The sequence below is a fragment of the Hippocampus zosterae genome, chromosome 14 (genome assembly GCF_025434085.1).
Source record: "Hippocampus zosterae strain Florida chromosome 14, ASM2543408v3, whole genome shotgun sequence".
Taxonomy (NCBI): Eukaryota; Metazoa; Chordata; class Actinopteri; order Syngnathiformes; family Syngnathidae; genus Hippocampus; species Hippocampus zosterae.
The window spans coordinates 1556178-1576140 of record NC_067464.1 but is presented as its reverse complement, the minus strand read 5'-3'; the positions used below and the strand labels follow the sequence as shown (position 1 = coordinate 1576140).

The window sequence follows — 19963 nt, the reverse complement described above, 5'->3', positions numbered from 1 at the left end:
GGAAAGCACGTTCGTTCCTGTTTGGCGTGTCGGTGTCCCTAATGATCTGTCCGGCTCGTGTTGTGACGTGATTGGTCGTGGGCGCGTCACGTGGCTTTTCCTCGCCTGCCATTGTCTGTCGTCATCCTCATTAGGGCGTGTGCTGGATCTGCTGCTGTTGACTCGGGCGTTTTGTCTTCCTGCCAGCCGGGATGCGGAGCCTGCGTCGCGGCTACAACCGCGCGCCTTCACCGTGACGTGCGCGGATGAATCGAAGCGTGAAAAAAAAGACAAAGAGGGAGAAAGGGGCGCGGTTCCTCTGTATTTTTAGCCATGTCCAACAAGGGGAAGGCGTGCGAGTCGGTCCGGGTGGTGGTCCGCTGTCGTCCGCCCAGTAACAAGGAAGCGACGGCCGATAAGGGGAGCTCCATCCTGGAAGTGGACGCCGAGTTGGGCCGCATCTGCGTCCGTAACCCGAGCGCTCTACCCGGCGAGCCTGCCAAGGAGTTCACCTTCCACTCGGTGTTCGGCTGGGGCTCCACCCAGTGCGAGGTGTACGACGACGCCGTCAGGCCCCTGGTGGACTCGGTTCTGCTGGGCTTCAATGGCACGGTTTTCGCCTACGGCCAGACCGGGACGGGGAAGACGTGGACCATGAGGGGGGTGCCGGCCGATACGGAGAAGCGAGGCGTCATCCCCAACGCCTTCCATCACATCTTCGCACACATCTCGCGCAGCCGGGGAGAAAAGTACCTGGTCCGGTCTTCCTACTTGGAGATCTACCAAGAAGAAATCCGGGACCTGCTCAGTAAGGATACTTGGAGAAAAAAAATACACACGGTGCAGCAACACATGTAGACAATATAACAATACTTGGATGCATATATTTTTTATCTTCTATGACAGGCAAGTAAATGATTCCGAACACAGTGACCTTGTTGTTTTTATAGAGTGGGCCAGTTCCTTTCAAGAGTCCACTGGAAATATCTTTAGTAGTTAGGGGACAAACCAACAAATGTAGCTGTGACAAATCAAAGTATTTTTTTCCCCAGTGGAACGCGGCAGGAAACTGGAGCTCAAGGAGAGTCCTGAGGAAGGCGTCTACGTCAAGGACCTGTCCTGGGTGGTTACCAAGGACCCAGCAGAGATGCACCACCTGCTGACGCTAGGCGACCGTTGCCGCTCAGTGGGCTCTACCGACGCCAACCGCTGCAGCTCACGCTCACACGCTATCTTCGCTGTGACGGTGGAATGCGGGTCCGAGTCCGAGGAGCCGGTACGCGTGGGGCGCCTCAACATGGTGGATCTGGCCGGGAGCGAGCGCCAAAGCCGGACCGGCGCCAGGGGCGGCCGCCTGCGCGAGGCAGCCAAGATCAACCTGTCGCTGTCCGCCCTGGGGAACGTCATCTCTGCGCTGGCGGATGGCAAGGGGTGCCACGTACCCTACAGGGACTCCAAACTCACCCGGCTCCTGCAGGACTCACTGGGCGGCAACTCCAAGACGGTCATGATCGCCACGGTGGGGCCCTCGGAGCGGGACCGGCACGAGTCCCTGGCTACCCTGCGGTACGCCGGCCGAGCCAAGAACATCAAGAACAAGCCCCGCGTCAACGAGGACCCCGAGGCTGCCCTCCTCAGGGACTTCCAGAGGGAGATCGCCAGGCTCAAGGCCCTCCTGGAGGAGCGAGGCGCCCTGGCCAGGGAGCGACGACAGTGTCGGCGGGACAGCAAGCGACTCAGCAGGGACCTCGCGCAACTGTGGAAGGATGATGAGGGAGAAGCTGGCGAGGGGCCCCCAATGAAGTGGCGCCACTCCAGCGGGAAAATGGATGATGGCCAGTGGGATCAGGAGGCCGTGGAAAAGATCGTTGAGAAGTACAAGGTAGACTGAAGAAAGCATGGCTAAAATCCACCATTGATTTATCCGAAAATGATTCGTAGTTGCATATAGATGCCACCAGGTGGCGACAAATCACTTGAAATACTGTATTGGGGTCATAAAGCATCAACGTCATACATCTCGCATGTATTGTACAGTCGTCGTTCACCTTATCGCAGTTTACTTTAAAATATGAATCTTTTGTTTTGGAAAATCTTTTTTTTTTTTTGGCGGGGGGTTGTTTTGTTTTAATAATCATTCAAATGTTCTGTTTTATGGAATAATTTTTTTCTTTTTGGGTATTCAAAAATTTTTAGAAACCCGGTTAAAAAATGATTTTTTTTAATACAGGAAAAAAATGTCTGAAAAACAGAAAAATAAATAAATAGCAGGAAAATAATGTGTTAAATAAAACAGAAAATAATTACTCTAGAATACAAAAAAAAAACAACTGGAGGGTTTTTTTGGTTCCCCAATTATTATTATATTCATATCTTCCCCCTCCCTTTTTAAAAAAAAAATTTTTTTAGTATGACTGTTTGTGTTGCCCCAAGAGTAACTTTCGGATGTGTTTGTGGCCAGGCCATGGAGAGCAAACTACTAGAGGGAGGCAAGACCATCATGGATCACACCAACGAGCAGCAGAAGTTGCTGGAACAGAAGCGTCAAGAGATCGCCGAGCAGGTGACAAAACTTTTCATTCCAACGTCGGCCGGCGACCGGAGCGAGTGACCGTGCCGGCGTTTTTCCAAAGATCCGCCGGGAGCGGGAAATGCAGCAGCAGATGACGCTTCAGGACGAGGAGACGCTGGAGATGAGGGAGACCTTCTCCTCGCTGCAGCAGGAAGTGGAGATGAAGACCAAGAAGCTGAGGAAGGTCAGAACGCTCGTGAACCGCCAGGTGGGCTCAGCGGGAGACGTCATTCGCCAGATGATTGAAGTCTGTACAAGGCAAAAAAGTCGTGGGACTCAGGAGGGCTGAAAGTTACGTGCCAGAAAAATAATGCCCCAAAAAATGTTTTTTTTCTTGAGAAAACAGACTGTTTTTCCTTTAAAATTTATTTTTCAGGAAAATATATTTATATCCAACAACACACTCCTTGTGTCTTCACATATTGATTTTTTTTCACTCCAAAATATACAGAATTTGCCCCCCCCACACACAAAGATAAAATTTTCCCTCCAAAAATGAACATTCCTTTCCTTGTTTTTCCCCATCCAGATTCTATTGGTTGATTTTGTGCCGACTGTCAATGCGGGTCTTGTACTTGACGTTCATGTTGTCTCATGTGGCGCCCGTCTTTTTAGCTATACGCTAAACTGCAGCTGGTTTGGGCCGAGATGCGCGACGTGATGGACGAGCACGTGGCAACCCGGCAGGAACTCGAGCAGACGCAGGATGAACTCACCCAAGAGCTCAAGTACAAGTGAGAACAGTCTTGTCTTGTCGCCGTGAAATGAGCACAACCTCATCTGTAGTGTGTATAGTAAAAAAAAAAAATACGGCCGTGCATATTTTCAGATCCCTGCTGATGGAGAATTTCGTGCCTCCTGCTGAAAAGAAGAAGATGATCGACAGACTTCACTTTGACGACGAGGAGGATCAGTGGGGGCTCATGTCGGTCATCCCGTCGGAAAGGTACAATCGAGGGGAAAAAAAAAACAAAAGCATCCTGTGCTGGATGCAGATGCGACCGTGCTGGATGCGGATGCGACTGTGCTGGATGCATGGAACGATTTAAACCGTGTTATGGGAAAAAAACAAAAACATGATTTAGCCGTGCCGGTTGTGACAGCGTCAGTTGCAAATTGTGACTCCATAATAAGGATCGTATGACTTTAAAAAAAAAAAAAACATGATAACAATTTGGGACGGTTTGTATGATTGTGTTGTGGGGGGGGGGGGACTGCAGAGGGAGGGGCATTGACTTACTCGCCCCCATGTGTATGCTAGCACGGCCACTCGGGTGAAGCGAAGACCTCTCTCTGCCGTGGGATACAAGCGTCCAATCAGCCAATATGCCCAAGCTGCCGTCGCTACGGCAACCGGAGCCCCATCCAGATATCAGGTCAGCACCCGCAGTGACAAAATATGCAGGATAATGTCATATGATGGCACCTTGAGATACAAGTTTCATTTGTTCCACGACACTCGTATCGGCCATGATTCCGTTCAATGCTTCCCCACAAAAAAAAAAAAAAAATTTGGTGTTATTGTACTTCCTGAAAACATACAGTCGTGACGTCAATTCAATGGACATTTTGCTGGTCCTTTCGGTGTGTGCAGGCTGAAAACATCATGCTCCTGGAACTGGACGTGTCTCCGCCCAGCATGTTCACCCTCAACCTTCACGGGTCTCGACTGGAGAGGGTGTTTTCGCCCAGCTTGGACGTCGTCATGCGGGAAAGGACCCGGTCGTCGGCGCGGCTCAGGAAGTCCCGATCCTGGTGAGACCAAGTGTTCCGAATGGTTCCTGTGAAATAAGCAGAATGATTAAAGAAGTTGCTATGAAATGCCAATAAAAAAAAGAGACAAAAATACCTAATTATTGAAAAGAATGGGTCAGTTTATTGGAATAAAATAATTATACATTTTAAAATATAATGAATGGTGATTAATTTATTTTTGACATTAAATATTTCACATATTTTACATCCATACATTAAAAAAAATTTTTTTTTTGCAACTCATCGACAAACATCCTGACCATTTTTTGGGGGAAATCAAACATGAGCACAACACTTTCCTCGTGTAATTCCAGACAATATATTTTTTGGAGCGTTCCAGGTATCAGGCCCCACAAGCAGCGTGCGTTTCAGCATCCGTGTCATCCATCGCTTTGACGTCACTCTCTCAGGGTCTGGGTCACAGACCCAGACCGTCCTCGGCCGCCTGCGTCGCACCCGAGGCGTCTCTTCGAACCAGCCCTTGAGTAGGACATGGCTATGGACTGCCAAAGTCATTTGGCGTGGGACAACGGACGCCACTAAGCATGAGGACCTGCTACAGTAACTGCTGCTTTCCAGCAAAGCCGATGTCAGCAAAAAGCACAGCCAAACGCTTTCATGTTTGAGCATTTCGTTTGCATTTTTGGGGAGTATTGGTGGTGGTGACATGTGTCGCTCGCTATTGTAACTGGGAGGAAAATATGGTTTACATGAGAAAGGCTTGCACAGGCTATTTAGCTGCCTTATTTTTTTACATTGACGACATTGTGACAAGTGAATTGAATGTACTGTGCTTCAATGTGAAAATAAAGATTTTGGGGCCAGGGATAAAACAGCACTTTTTCAAATGTGCTTTCAATTAAAAAATAAATCAATAGAATATTGTATTTTTTAAATGCCAAAAGAATACACACACACAAATAGATATACTGTACATACATACATATACAATACACATGTCACGCACATTCCAAAAGTTTATATGTAGGGCAAATACTGCTTCTTTTTATTCAGTGAGCTATTGATACATTTGATAAGATTCTGAATGATTATAAAAAATAAATTCAATTTATTTCGCAGCGTTTATTTTACCGTGACCGACTACTCTCGTTGCTATCTTTATTTTACCCGCAAATCTCGCGCGAGCAGGTGTCCAAAATGACAGCTGTACAGTATGATGACGTCACCGCGACGGCGGCGGTCACGTGATACCACCCCTCTCGCCTCTTTTACAGTAAAAATCCAACATGGCGAACATAGCAGGGCCTACGCGGCGATGGCGGCGACATTATCTCACTTGAAGACGAGCGTTGCACAACAACAACAACGACGACGACGAGGGCGACGATGAGGGAGCGACAGAAAAAGAAGAAAGGAAGGACGTGGGCGGAAGCCGCGAAGACGGTACTAATATGTCATGCGTGGCCCCTCTAACGCACCTACTTGAGTGACACTTGTGATACAACGTTCACGCACTGCAGGGCCCTTGTGTGTGATATTTGCCGGCTGTCACCATAGACTCGGTCAATAAAGTTGTTCGTTCACGTAACGCGAACTACGTTCGTGTGTGGAGGACTTGAGTCGACTTACGGCGCGAGGGGCGCGGGAGCTAACCCAGCTAGCCTCGTAAGCTACAACGAAGTTTTGTCACGTGAACACGTCACAAAAACACATTAAAACACACTTTCATGTCTTAATTTAATGCTGGCTATGTCCTTGTTTCGAATGCAATAGTGACACAAGATCCCCGCTACGTTGCTCTCGACAGTTAGCTTGGTGTGCTAATGAAGTCAATAAACAGCTGTTTCCATTTCGTGTCGGACTTTCTCAGTGTTTGATCAAGTTATTATCAAGTACTGACACTAGATTTGCAAAGTCAAAATCTAGGTTGCACAGACCGTTAAAGTTGGATTTTTGCATGATGCCAAACAATATTACATCACCCACAGTAGAGAGAAATTCAAAACAAGTGAATTGATTGTTCATCATCACGTGATCGATCGTCGCTTGTCTGTTATGATGGGGGTGTCGAAAGATTAGTGGTCCAGAGCCAACTCTTCTAGCTTTTTTTGCGTTAGATGTGCTAAGATGAGTCTTATAAAATCGACAGAATATAAAGAAGCGTTAAGGCAAAGCCGACAGACAAAGTGGGCATTTTAAACAACTATACAATTTAAATATAAATGTTATGGGATTAAATGTTAAATGTTCAGATTTTTTTAAAGTAATTGAGTGGAAATGCGCAAAACGAAAACTAACATGTAATTTATGCCCTGTTCCATTTGTTATTTTGCGGCCCCAGAGCTGACCCAGCTGTCCAATTTATAAACATTACCGTTTATAAATGTTCATTTAAATCTACATCACTTTATCGATGCTTTACTACTGTTTTCAGGTGCTGGAGAAATACCCCAACACCCCCATGAGCCATAAAGAAATCTTGCAGGTGATCCAAAGAGAACAACTCAAAGAGATAAGGTAAAAACAAAACACAACAACAACAAACACAGACAATTTCTGTTTTCACCACTGTCTCCTATATCGTCACGTCATCTTATTGCTTACATTTCCTGTCATCTCCAATACTCTCCTAATTGTTTTCTTTTTTTTCTGTATCATTGTCACTGTTTTCATCTAGAAGGTAAGAACAAGCTTGACCTCACCACCCCACTCACCCACATATCTAACAAACTCACTCTTTGGGATTTACTTTTACTAACATGAATGTGTCCTATCTTTGATTGGACGAAGAACCTCAATGTTAATTCATAAAACAAATTGTGCCAGTCTGTTGTTTTTTTCAGTTGGTCGTTGCAGCTGATGCATTGTACTAGGTTTAAAAAACAACAACTTTGAAACCATGAAGCAGAGTTTAAACATTTAATTCAGTGGCTGTTTTAAATACTACCACTAGATGGAGCCCGCGTAACGGCCATTAAACCCACTTCAAGGAAAAGCCAAACACTTGGGACGTAAATTCTACTGGTAGTTCGAATAAAGTAAATTGTCAACTCATCTATCATGGTAGCATTTTGTTTTCTTAATACCATAATTGCTGAAGCCGTTTTCTAAAAGATTTTTGGAAAACAAGAAATAAAACCACAACAAATTAAGCAAACAGTTGCCTTGAATCAACCTTTGTGGATTATCATGACCTGCAAGATTGATAATCTACGCAGACATTAAAGGAAAACAATATTCTAGTGAGCGTGTTGCAGGCTTATAATAGTTTGGGATTTTTCATGATCATTTTTTATTTTGTTTGACTTCAAAATAAAATCAGTCTGGGTTTTGTTTTTTCTTTTAGTTTGTTGATGTTCATTAGTTTAGTTTAAAAAATGCTTTGTTTTTTTTTCTGAACAACACTGAGTATTTGTTGAGTGCAAGACAAAAAAAGGTCACAAAGTATTGTGTAATAAACTGCAATTTCCAAATAACTGTTCGACATTGCTTCTGTATGGCTGAACGGTTAATACTGAAATAAATACGTTTAAAATGAACCCCGCACGTATGATGAGAAAATGAAAACAAAGTACATTTTAGCTGCAATTATAGTTAGTTTTTGATAATTTTGCAAACGTAAAATTTATTTTCATTTTTTTAAGCGACCATTTTATCTTTTTACCTTTTTTCAATTTTACTTTTATCGTTAGCCAAAATAATAAAGTTATGTGTTGCTCTTGTGGCAGTGTGCTAAAAAACAATTAAGTGAGCTCACGAACACGGCTAACAATTTCCTCCCTCCTCATTGACGGACGCAGCGGGACGTCGCCGTTAGCATGTCTGAATGCCATGTTGCACACAAACTCCCGCGGCGAGGAGGGCATCTTCTATAAAGTTCCGGGCAGGATGGGCGTCTACACCTTGAAGGTCAGTTTGAACAACTGGACACAAGCAGAGAGAAATAAAATAAAATAAAATCAGCGGCCCACAACTAACTTGTGTCTTTTTGAAGAAGGACATCTCCGAGGCGGCCACCGAGTTATCGGAGGAAGAATCCGAAGAGAGCGGCGACAATCTGTCCGACTCGCGAAGCTCGGAAAACAACAGCGGCCCTCGGGAAGGCAGGAGGAGACGCTGGATGCGACCAGGTAACAATGCGCAGTCCGACTAGCAAACAATTCATCCATACCGTTGTCATTCTTATCGCTTTTCATCTTTTAATGACTTAATGACACCGAAATCTGATCCCAAAACACTCTTGAGACTATTTTGTTGGCCTCCGCACGATCGACATTAGGGTTGTAACGATACAGCAAAATAAAGCTCCGACTGGTATCTCAATTACTTACATATTCATTCATTCATCTTCCGGGCCGCTTGATCCTCACTAGGGTCGCGGGGGGTGCTGGAGCCTATCCCAGCTGTCTCCGGGCAGCAGGCGGGGGACACCCTGAATTGGTTGCCAGCCAATCACAGGGCACACAGAGACGAACAACCATCCACGCCCACACTCACACCTAGGGACAATTTAGAGTGTTCAATCACGCATGTTTTTGGAATGTGGGAGGAAACCGGAGCACCCGGAGAAAACCCACGCAGGCCTGTGTGGAGAACATGCAAACTCCACACAGGGAGGCCGGAGCTGGAATCGAACCCGGTACCTCTGCACTGTGAAGCCGACGTGCTAACCACTGGACTACCGGGCCGCCCCTACTTACATATTGATATATGATATTATATATATATAAACTGAAATATTTTTCAATAGTGGCTGTATTGACCAAAAAAAAAAAAAAAAAAAGACGCTGTAAATGGCGGCATTTCTATGTTCTACCGGATTTACCGGAAAACAGGTCTCCCGAGATTATTCCGGACAATGGTCCCACTGAGCATTTTGACTGATCACGACTCTCGGCGGGGTAATCCCATCGGCGGGTCTTTTGTGCTCCCGCCGTGGTTTCGGTTTCATCCAAACAAAAGAGCGCCGCGCTTTACCGTGGGGCGCGCCGCCCTCAGGAAGTGTATTTTGTAACATCTGCGTTTTGTGACTCAACAGTTCCCTCCAAGCCGACGTCGCCGCAGCCCCGCTGCTCGTCCCCGTCCGTCGCCGCCGCCAAGCTCATCTCGCCCTCGCAAAAGCACAGCAAGAAAGCCCTCAAACAGGTAAGAGGGTGAGTGTGTGTTGGACACATTTCGAGTGTTTAGTGCACAACGACTCTTGAAAACTGTTGCTTTTTGTGGGGTTTTTTTTTTTTTGGGTGGTGATGTTATTATTGCTGTTATTGTTGTCGCTGGCGGCCCGGTAGTCCAGTGGTTAGCACGTCGGCTTCACAGTGCAGAGGTACCGGGTTCGATTCCAGCTCCGGCCTCCCTGTGTGGAGTTTGCATGTTCTCCCCGGGCCTGTGTGGGTTTTCTCCGGGTGCTCCGGTTTCCTCCCACATTCCAAAAACATGCATGGCAGGCTGTTTGAACACTCTCTAAATTGTCCCGAGGTGTGAGTGTGAGTGCGAATGGTTGTTCGTCTCTGTGTGCCCTGCGATTGGCTGGCAACTGATTCAGGGTGTCCCCCGCCTACTGCCCGAAGACGGCTGGGATAGGCTCCAGCACCCCCCGCGACCCCAGTGAGGATCAAGCGGTTCGGAAAATGGATGGATGGATGGATGGATGGATGGATTGTTGTCGCTGTAGCAGCAGCAAAAACACGCTAATATCCAGAGGTGAGCATTCGAAACTGTGCGAGTCTGTAAGTGAGCTTTCGTTAGTGCTTTGGGCCCGCCCAGCCGGTCAAAGTCACCCATACGGCACCGAGAACAGGTTTACTGGTAACACGTCACATGCTGCTGCCACACACCTGACACGCAGACAAATTAAAAAAAATAATAATAAAAGAGTGTTTATCACCTTTTGGTCCCACAGACCGCAATGAGATGTGTCCGCGTTGTTTTTATTTCACCCCATCGCCGCGCTGTAAGTGTGTGGGTGTCTGTTGTTTTTATTATTTGGCTCCGGGTCAGCTCGTGCAGCGCCCGAGTGTGACGGAGAAATTATATGATCAATTCCGCTTTGGAAACCACAGACGCGTCCCCAAATGCGTCGGCCTGAAATACGGACGCAAACTTAGCGTCGGACCAACGATGCCCACCTCTTCTGTGATCACACCTTCAAACATTCATTCATTCATTTATTCATCTTCCGAGCCGCTTGATCCTCACTAGGGTGGCGGGGGGGGTGCTGGAGCCTATCCCAGCTGTCTCCGGGCAGTAGGCGGGGCTCCACCCTGAATCGGTTGCCAGCCAATCACAGGGCACACAGAAACGAACAACCATTCGCACTCACACTCACACCCAGGGACAATTTAGAGTGTTCAATCAGCCTGCCACGCATGTTTTTGGAATGTGGGAGGAAACCTGAGCACCCGGAGAAAACCCACGCAGGCCCGGGGAGAACATGCAAACTCCACACAGGGAGGCCGGAGCTGGAATCGAACCCGGTACCTCTGCACTGTGAAGCCCACGTGCTAACCACTGGACTACCGGGCCGCACCTTCAAACATTCAGTGTTCTTTTTATTGAAAATGGCCCCCGGGATAGGCGAAATTGATCAACTCCTGCAGACACTGCAATGTTCAATCGATATTTACACTTTGCTTGTGGTTCTTAAAGGCAGAAAAAAGTCATCTTTTACTGGCTTATATCATCTTTGAAACTTATCAGTGAGGGAAGCCAAAAAAAAAAACCAGTCGAGCTTTAATCGGCATTTTTCTCTCTGACACTTTTGTGTGTGTGTGTGTGTGTGTGTGTGTGTGTTTCATAATGAGTTTTCACTCGACGGTGCAGATCGTAATTTACTCCATCTGTGCTACTGAGGACATTTTCGCTCCAACTCGTGCAGTTTACACGCTGCGCGTTACGTAACCCCCCCCCCCCGCTCTTCATTTTGCTGTTATTCAAAACGAGGCGAGCGGCCAAGGGGGGTCTGATTCATCGCCCGTTACGCCTGCTGACACATCATCGCAGGTTCTTAATCGCGATTCACGACTTGACTCTCGGCTCGCAGGCCTTGAAGCAGCAGCAACAGCGGAACCAACGCAGGCAGGCGGCGATGCCGACCGCTTCCAGTTCCAGGCTGCTGCTGAAGACCATCAAAGACATGGCCGACAACATCGGCGCCAAGACCGGTGGGTGTCTGCCGAGAACCGCCCGTGTTTATCGCCCGCACTCGATAGAGCAGGGGTGTCCAAACTTTTTGCCAAGGGGGCCAGATTTTATGTGGTAAAATGTCGGGGGGCCGACCTTGGCTGACATTCTTTACATTGAACAACAATATTGTTCAACAAATTTTAGTAAGCCAGTCTGTTTCACATTTCCATTTTTATTTTAATTTCAACAATCTTAAGAATTTCTTTTGGTTCATTTGAAACAGGAATTTGAAATATGACATATCAGTCAATATAAACACGGAGTGATGTCTTGTTAACTCGTGAGTGATGCCCTCTAGTGTCTAAATGCTATTACTCATTTAGTGAATGCTATTACTCATTTAGCCACTAGAGGGAAGCAGTACTCTATGAAACATCACTCACCAGTCTACGAGACCTCAGTCAATGCAACACGTGTTCCATTGCGCCCAACCTGCGGGCCAGACGGCACTGATTTTATGACGAGGGCCGGATGAAAGTCGACCGCGGGCCGGATTTGGCCCGCGGGCCGGACTTTGGACATGCCTGCGATAGAGGGTATCTTGTCGCTAACGAATTGTCACCGACAGATCTTTGCCTCCCCGTTGGACCCCGGAAGGTTTCTCGGCGCTCAGGTCGTCTCGGTGCAGGTAACGTGTTGACGAATTACTCGCAAACTTTACATGGAAAATACGCCGCCGTCGTCAAGAAAATCTGTCGTAAACTGAGAACCCCGTTTGAAATAGATGCGCCCCCACCCCACCACCCCCACGCCCTCTGCCTTCTACAGGGCACCTAAAACGTAACAGATGCAAAATCGATGTCGAGACTCCCGACTCCATTTTGGTCAACACCAACCTACGGGCCATCATCAACAAGCACACCTTCTCGGTCCTGCCGCCGGCCTGCCAGCAGAGGCTGCTGCGACATCTTCCCCAAGTGGACCAGCAGGTGCCTTCGGATCTTTACTACGCGCTCGCGGCTTTCCGATTACTGACGCGGCGGCTCTTTCCCGACCCAGGCCTGCACGGATGGTCTCCTCAAGGTGACGAGTTCGGCTTTGAACAATGAATTCTTCACGTCGGCGGCGCAGTCGTGGAAGGAACGGCTGGCTGAGGGTCAGCGCAGGAAAATGACAGCATCCCGTTTGTCTTCCAAGGATGCTCACCTCGCCATTTTTTTTTTCTTCTCGGCAGGTGAATTCACTCCAGAGTTGCAGCTGCGAATGCGGCAGGAAATCGAGAAGGAGAAGAAAGTTGAGCACTGGAAAGAGGTCTTCTTTGAGAGCTATTATGGTGAAAAGTAGGTTGATTGGGAGATTCAAAGGAAGGGGATTTTTTTTTTCTCTATTCCCCGTAGCAGAAATGGGGAGGGCTCAAGCCACTCGAGTTGACTCGAGTCGGACTTCAGAGGAATTTGGCCACTTTGGGACTTGTAAAACGACGTGAAAGTCTCCACTTGACACTGAAATCACATGACTTGCTTCCATTTGAAAATATGCATTTTCAAGGTCATCACATCCTTGGGCGGATATTAGCTGTTTAAAAATTAATAATAAAAATTATGAAACACATTACAACCTAAAACAAAGATAATGCAATCCCAACCTAAAAAAAAAGTTTTGGTTTATCTTTAACCCTTATATTATGTTACGGGTCAATTTGACCCGTTTCAGTTTTTGTGGTGACCAATTTCTTCATGAAATTTAGTGACTTTTCCTCATTTAGGGTCATGAACTGGTGTGTAAAATCTGGACACTCTGATGTGTAGTTGGGATGTCTGTGCACAGTTTGCATACAAATATGATGTTGGGGTCATTTTGACCCAGACACGTTAATATGGGCAAGTAGCTATTCGGATCTAAAAGTGGGTTTTGAAAATTTTCCTTGCCCCCTCTTAGGAGGTTTAGATCAGGGGATGTCGTTCGTATTTCTCGACTGTGAGCCTCGAACCCCTTTGGGACTGTTTTCAGATTACGGGCAAAATATAAATAAATTTGACTTGACTTGAAATTTAGGAGGACCTCAACTTGCTTGATTCTCGTAACGGTGTTTTTGGACGTGCTCGGAACTCACACCCACCCGTGACCTGAAGCGGTTTTATTATTTATGCCTCCCCTTTCTTCTTTCCCTGTGTAGTTCTGGGCTGAGTCTTGAGGAATCCAAAGAGCTGACTAAAGCCGATCTAAAATGGGAACCGAAGCCTCGTCAGCCAAGAGCGTTGGAGGAAGCGAAGGGCACCAAGGACCGCAGTCGGACCGACAAAGACTTCAAGTCCACACCGTCGCAGGAGAAGGCACCACCTCCTCCGAAAGAATCTCTCTCCGTCCCAGAGCTGATGAAGACCAGGCGCTCTCAGCAAGCCGAGGATTGTCAGATGCCCGTTCCGACCTTGAGACCGGAACCCAGGGAGCGCGTCACCGCAGAGACGCGGACTGAGCCGAGTGTCAAAGAGGATAAAACGCAACTCGCCCGGTCTCCCGTCAAGACGAGCCCGCTTCCAGAATCCCGTACGGAGGTAAAAGAGGGTCCACCGACGTCTGGGGTGAAGCCTTCTGGAGAGACGAAGGCCATGCCGGAAGGCGCTTCAGAACAGCAGAAAAGAAAGCCTACCGGCGAGACGGAGGATGAGGCCACGCCGGACAAAAGACAGCGGGTATCCTCGCTTTCCTCAGTGTCCTCCATCTCCTCCGTGTCTCCTCCGGCTTCAACCATACCCAGCCCGGCCACGCCCACTTCGGCTGCCAACCAGAGAGTCCCGCCAGGCAAGGTAGGAGTTGTTTCTGAATGTGTAGCCTTGCGAAACAAAGTTGCGTTTGGCATCAATTCAGTTTTTGAGCAACACCTTGGCGATGAATGTTGATTTTCTTTTTAAATGATATTAGTGGGCTGATACAAAAATATTCGGGTTTCGGGCACCAGGCATGCGCGTAGGGGCTCAGAGAGGTAAGGTGGAGCGAGGCCATTTCAAGATTTGAAAACAAATAATCTGATCTTAATAAGAACTCTAAAATGTATTGGGAGCCAATGGAGGGATGCCCGAGTAGGGGTTATGCGGTCCCTCTTATGAGTACCAGTCGAGAGGTGAGCAGCAACATTTTGGACCAACTGGAGACGCTTCATGGAGGATCGCTGACTCCAAAGTCAAGTGATCATGACAATTTGCTGGTCCAATTTCAAATCACTGTCCAGTTTAAGATCCAAGTTTGAGACCGTTGGCTTAAGATGTCTGAATCTGTATCTGACCTTGTACTACCCCGATGAGGTGGTACAGGCCAGACCAGTTCACCACCATTTCAACTAACCGTAAGAACGCAGGTGTGGCCAAACCATCCGCGGCGCCGAATCGCCGCGCAAGCCTGCCGATTTTGAACATCTCAACACATTCGCATCTGTAAAAATAGCGCCAGTTTCAGAGGTATCACACTGGCAATTGTTTTCTGAACACATGGGGGAAGGAAGAATCATTCACACCACTGGATTAGCTTTTTCCTAGATGTCTGGCAGCCTTGAAGGGAAAATGCTCCAATTTAGATGACAGTCTGAGCACCCAGGGCCTCATTGGAATGTTTCTCCCAGTGCGTTCTCCTCATCTCTCTTCCTCTCGGCAGCTATTCAATAAAGCCACTTGATTTATGCCTTTGCAATGGAGACTTCAGCTCTTGTAAACTTGAACGTAAAGCAGCCACAATGGAGGCCCGTGGCAGCGCGTAAATCTTCCCACTCTTCATTTTATCGCCATTCGTTTTATTGTGTTCTCGACAAAGAAAACACACACTCGTACAGAACAAAGCAGAAGGCCAACACCGAACCAAAGAGCCAAATATCGCAAAAAAAATCTTCCTTGGGGGCGGCGCGGCGGTCAACTGGTTCGCACGTCCGTCTCACAGTGCGCAGGTACAGTTTTCGATTCCGGCCCCGGACTTCCTGTGTTACGAGTTTGCATGTTCTCCTCGTGCCTCTGCGGGTTTTCTCCGGGTACTCCTGTTTCCTCCCGCATTCCAAGGACATGCGGCACTTTTTGAGAAGGACTGATCTACGCTCACTTTCTTGCTTCCTTTCAGATTCCAGGATCACGCATTTTCCCCATCCCCGTGTCCCCAAGCCACGGGTCGCCAAGGATGCCTCTCCCCGCCCCCACGAGCAGCCCGGCTCGTACCGGCGCTCGCACTTTAGCGGACATCAAAGCCAAAGCTCAGCTTGCGCGAGCGCAACGAGTAGCAGCGGCGGCGGCGGCCGCAGCCTCCGGTGGTGCTCCGGCCGGGTCCGGGCAAGGCGCGGGTAGAGCCGAGTCGACAAAACCCTCTCCAAGTCCGAGTCCGACATCCCCACACGCCAGGTTACCGCTCAATGCCACCGGCACACCTCCATCTCGGCCACAGGACTTCCTCGGTCCACTCGGTCCGAGGCACTTCAACATTCAGGATCCGAGAACAGCAAACGTGCGACCTTCTAGCACTTGTTCAGACTCTGTACTTGAGTGTCAGGAAAGTCCATCTGGATCAACCTGGACCAGCTCCTGTATCCCTGCAAACAACCCGTTGGTCACCAGGCTCCTGCAGGGAAAAGAAGTCCCCTTGGAGCAGATCCTCCAGAAACCGCTCACCAAGGTGGAGGTCAAGATGTCAAATGTACACTCCAGCGAGGGGAAGCCAGCTCCTTCAGTCTACGGCGGCGTTCCGGAGCACCACCGGTCCAATACCCCTGGCCGGGGCTTCTCCGACGACGGCAGGCACCACAAGGAACCTCTTGACAAAGACACTCAGGAGCAGATCCTGCAGACTCTGATGGAGAAGAAAATACCGCAGCGACCATGGATATCCGCCGGTTTCTTGGGCCGCAAGAGGACGCAGAGGCCAGCCATGTCGGGACACTACCTCCTCAACGTGTCCACGTACGGCCGAGGGTCGGAGAGCAAGCGCTCTCAGCAGGCCGCCATCCCGAATGTGACCGCTGCGGCACGAGAGGGAACGTTTGAGTTCAAAATGGAGCTGCAAGGATCATCCGTAATCAAGTGTGAGCAAGCGGAGAGCCTTCTACTTGGTCCCGGCGTTAAAACCGACCCGGGATTTGAGAAAACTGCGACGGATGAGAAAACCCCAGGGCCTAAGCAACTCTGCAATCAAGGAAAACCCGAGCCATATCTTCCGCCCAAGGACTCCAGTCACCAGCGGCCGTCTGCCTTCCCAACCCCAAGGATGTCCATCCATCAGGAATCGGTTTCGCCCCGTTACGGCGGAACCATCAGCGTGTCCGTACCGCACACTTTGAACCGCAACGCCGCCGCCGGCAGCGCCACCGCGCCGGACTCCGGGAGCGTCATGTCTTTCTCGGTGACGGTCACCACCATTCCTGCCGCCGCCGGCCCCCTGGACTCCGGCGACCGGAGCGCGCCACCGGCGGAACCGTCCTTCATGGAGGCCGCTGGCATGGAAGACGCGCAGTCCAAGTGCTACTGTCGGCTGAAAGCCATGATCATGTGCAAAGGGTGCGGGGCCTTCTGTCACGACGACTGCATCGGACCTTCGGAGCTGTGCGTCTCCTGTCTGGTCGTACGATGACACCCGGATCGATCGCGGCCCTGTCTCTTTCCTACATGGAGTTTGCTCATTGCCCCTGTGGTTGAGTGGTTTTATTGCCGGTTCCTATGACTCGCAGGTCTCAAACACGGTTCCTGAAAGTTTTTGGATATTTGCCTCTCCCCACACGTCTGATTCAAAAGATCAGTCCATCAGCAAGCTCTGTCGGAGCCTGAGAACAATCCAGATCGTTTGAATCGGGCGTGTTGGAGGAGTCGGAAAATCAAACGTGCGGCATCAAGGCCTTCCAGGACCAGAGTTTAACGCCCGTTTCGAGCTGTGAACGGGGGTTTGAATGTCTTGTCTGTCTACTGAATACAGTACTCACAAAAAAAATCTGGGATACAGGGTCTGAGCTCTCCGGCAAAAACTTTTTAAAATAGTTTGTGTCGGGTTGGGGGTTCTGAAAGTAATTTCCGAACGGGATCGTATGTCAGCAACCCTTCACCATCAACATGGTCCCCGGTGGAAATGGTTGAGGACCTCAAGCCGCTCAGCTTCTGCGCACCCCTGCTTACAGATGCCATGGGATGGCGCTGAAGCCCTACATTTCAATTTAACTGAGCTTTGGATTGTAATCAAAGCTCCTCTTCGCACCTCAACCTAGTTCCTTGCCACCGGCGTACCGCAAGGTTGGTTCCAGGGCACTATTTTTCTATTAGGCAGGGCTATGCAAGGAGAGTTTTTCAGCGGGTAGCAGAGGATCCGTTCCCCTCAAAAATAGACGAATTAGCAAATTTGGCAGTGGTTGATTGCAAATTGGCGAGGGAACTTTGGGGTGAAATTTCAGTATGAAGCTAAAATGCAGTACAACTTTAACAGGGTCACTTGATTTGCTCTTCCCTCAAGTTTCGAATGCTCAGCTGTGACATTTGGGGTTCATCCTGAACTTTGACCCAAAGCCAAAATATCCCCAACTTTTTGTGAGTACTCGCTGCGTTCTCCCATTGGCTGGCGACCAGTCAATGGTACCCTGGACCCCGCCTCTCGCCAGAGTCAGCTGGGGTAGGCTCGAGCTCGCACGCAACCCTGTTGACAGTAAGCGCTTTATAAAACGGATTTACTGAAATGTCCAAAGGCGTTTCGAAACATCCGTTCTTAAAACAATCGGTAGTCTCATCGGATCTAATCGGACAATTTGCACTTAGCATTAGCATGCTATATATTTTTAAACTGTAGATTTATGAAAAGTAGTTTTTAAATGGGAAAACAGAGGGAAAAAAACTATTATTTTTGTTGAAACAAAAGACTGTTTTAGACTTTTTATTTTTTACTATCGGGCCTGTGTCATTTTAAAGGCAAAAAAGGGGGCGTTGACGATAATCACAGTGTGTAAGATACCTCCTGTTTGGTGTTTGTCATGCACACACACACACACACCAGGGAAAGTGCAACTATTTTATAATATTAACACCAGAGACTCGCCAAGATTCGTGTCTAGTTTTGAAGAGAGCTTTTAAAAGGATTTTTTTTCTCCTACATTACACCTTATGCAAATTAATTATGATCATATATTCAGGAGAAAAATGCCCAATTGAAACGGTAGCGGATGCTTGAATTTACTGAAATTTAAACAAAGACCTTCCTACTGCTTTTTCTTACCTGTGTTGTAGATATATCAACATCCGGGTCTCCATTTTTTTGTCCTCTGTAAATATTTGAGGCCAATGCCTGTATGTACATGTTTGATTTGAAACCAGACAAAATTAAGACACGGTTAATCGGAAATCCACCGTGGAGAGTCAAAACGCCAACGCTCGAAGCAGCCGTCGCGGTTTGACACGGCACAATTTATTTCATATACACACACACACACACACATATCTATATATATCTATATCTATGTAGATATATATATCTATATATATACACACACACAGTACACATAAAACATTTCCTGGAGGTGCAATAGCAAAAACGCCAAAGTCACCTTAAAAACTAATTAGATCTAATTTTGAAATATCTTAATAATAAAGCAAAGTAATATATTTTCATTAATATATTTTAATATAAAAGAGATATTTGCATTTGAAAATCAACAGGGTATTTTTTTTTTCCTCTCCGGTTTTTCCTGTCATTCTTTTGGTCTTTTTTGGAGGACCTGACAGGCCACTACACAGATGTTTATGCTTGTAAGCACCCACATATGTATGTTACATGACTTGTAATCTGTGTTTGTTTTTTTTAGACGCGTCTACATTTGTACGGAGAGGCGAGAATTTTTCATGTGTGACGTTAAATTGGAAAAATTGGGAGGTATGACTTATGAGTCGCGTTTAGTCGTTTTATGTCATTGGGTTCATCTTATGCCCTCCTGAATTATTGAAAAGCCAACAGAAAACTTAAAAAAATAATAACTTAATTCCCACGTGGCAAATAATTTGCTGATGTGAAATTTGTTGGGGGGTTGGTGATTCAGGGGTTTGAAGTTAATCAGGTAGCTTGTGGGCGATACACAGAAAACAAACTTTAACCCACAAATGCCCGGAAGGCAAAAATAATCACAAAAATAACAAACTGTCGAAGTAAAACGGTCAACAATGTCCACCAATGTAAGACCCAAATGTCATTTTGTCCTCCGTTTGAAACGGCTGAATGTAATGTAAACTATTGTGTGTAAAAAGACAACCGCGTATTTTATCAAAAGCTCTGGACTCTTATGAATAAAAATGATGTAAAAAAAAGTTTTCTTGTGTTTTCCCCCTCCACCCTGCACAATAAACTTGGGTCAAATGATTATTATTAATGATACAATAAATGATTTGTGTTTGAATGACTTTATTTTCAAAATTTTAAATATTACATACTGTACATACTCATTTTTAAAAAGTGAAATAAGTGAATTAATTATCATTCAATGGTGATGAAAGGAAGGTTAATGAGTTAATTTGATTAAAATAATTTTACATGTACATAAAAAATAAAATTTGAATATATGGTTAATTACAATTTACATAT

General features: G+C 47.2%; 2 protein-coding genes across 4 annotated transcripts; both read left to right on the top strand.

The window, feature by feature from the left end:
• Positions 1-51: 51 nt before the first annotated feature.
• kif3cb (kinesin family member 3Cb) lies at positions 52-5193 on the top strand. Of its 2 annotated transcripts, none has more exons than XM_052085540.1 (9): positions 52-787; positions 1032-1861; positions 2441-2542; positions 2613-2735; positions 3167-3285; positions 3381-3497; positions 3813-3927; positions 4146-4306; positions 4639-5193. In XM_052085540.1, the coding sequence occupies exons 1-9, from the start codon at positions 313-315 to the stop codon at positions 4700-4702; spliced, it is 2106 nt and encodes a 701-aa protein (XP_051941500.1). In that variant the 5' UTR covers positions 52-312; the 3' UTR covers positions 4703-5193. The 2 variants fall into 2 exon arrangements, with proteins under 2 accessions (XP_051941500.1, XP_051941499.1); XM_052085539.1 differs by having other exon boundaries at positions 57-787; positions 4647-5193.
• Positions 5194-5513: 320 nt separating this feature from the next.
• Positions 5514-19914, top strand: asxl2 (ASXL transcriptional regulator 2). 2 transcript variants are annotated; one of them, XM_052085522.1, is made up of 12 exons: positions 5514-5710; positions 6702-6784; positions 8068-8176; positions 8265-8397; positions 9306-9412; positions 11307-11427; positions 12018-12077; positions 12218-12378; positions 12449-12545; positions 12624-12729; positions 13566-14196; positions 15491-19914. In XM_052085522.1, the coding sequence occupies exons 1-12, from the start codon at positions 5654-5656 to the stop codon at positions 16985-16987; spliced, it is 3162 nt and encodes a 1053-aa protein (XP_051941482.1). In that variant the 5' UTR covers positions 5514-5653; the 3' UTR covers positions 16988-19914. The 2 variants fall into 2 exon arrangements, with proteins under 2 accessions (XP_051941482.1, XP_051941481.1); XM_052085521.1 differs by having other exon boundaries at positions 8262-8397.
• The last annotated feature ends 49 nt before the right edge of the window (positions 19915-19963 follow it).

Coding starts and splice junctions, on each gene's coding strand:
- kif3cb (XM_052085539.1), top strand. CDS start 313: ATGTCCAACAAGGGGAAGGCGTGCGAGTCGGTCCGGGTGGTGGTCCGC. Junction 2,543..2,612: donor GTCAAGAGATCGCCGAGCAG/GTGACAAAACTT, acceptor GTTTTTCCAAAG/ATCCGCCGGGAGCGGGAAAT. Junction 3,286..3,380: donor ACCCAAGAGCTCAAGTACAA/GTGAGAACAGTC, acceptor GCATATTTTCAG/ATCCCTGCTGATGGAGAATT.
- asxl2 (XM_052085521.1), top strand. CDS start 5,654: ATGAGGGAGCGACAGAAAAAGAAGAAAGGAAGGACGTGGGCGGAAGCC. Junction 12,730..13,565: donor GAGAGCTATTATGGTGAAAA/GTAGGTTGATTG, acceptor TTCCCTGTGTAG/TTCTGGGCTGAGTCTTGAGG. Junction 14,197..15,490: donor AGAGAGTCCCGCCAGGCAAG/GTAGGAGTTGTT, acceptor GCTTCCTTTCAG/ATTCCAGGATCACGCATTTT.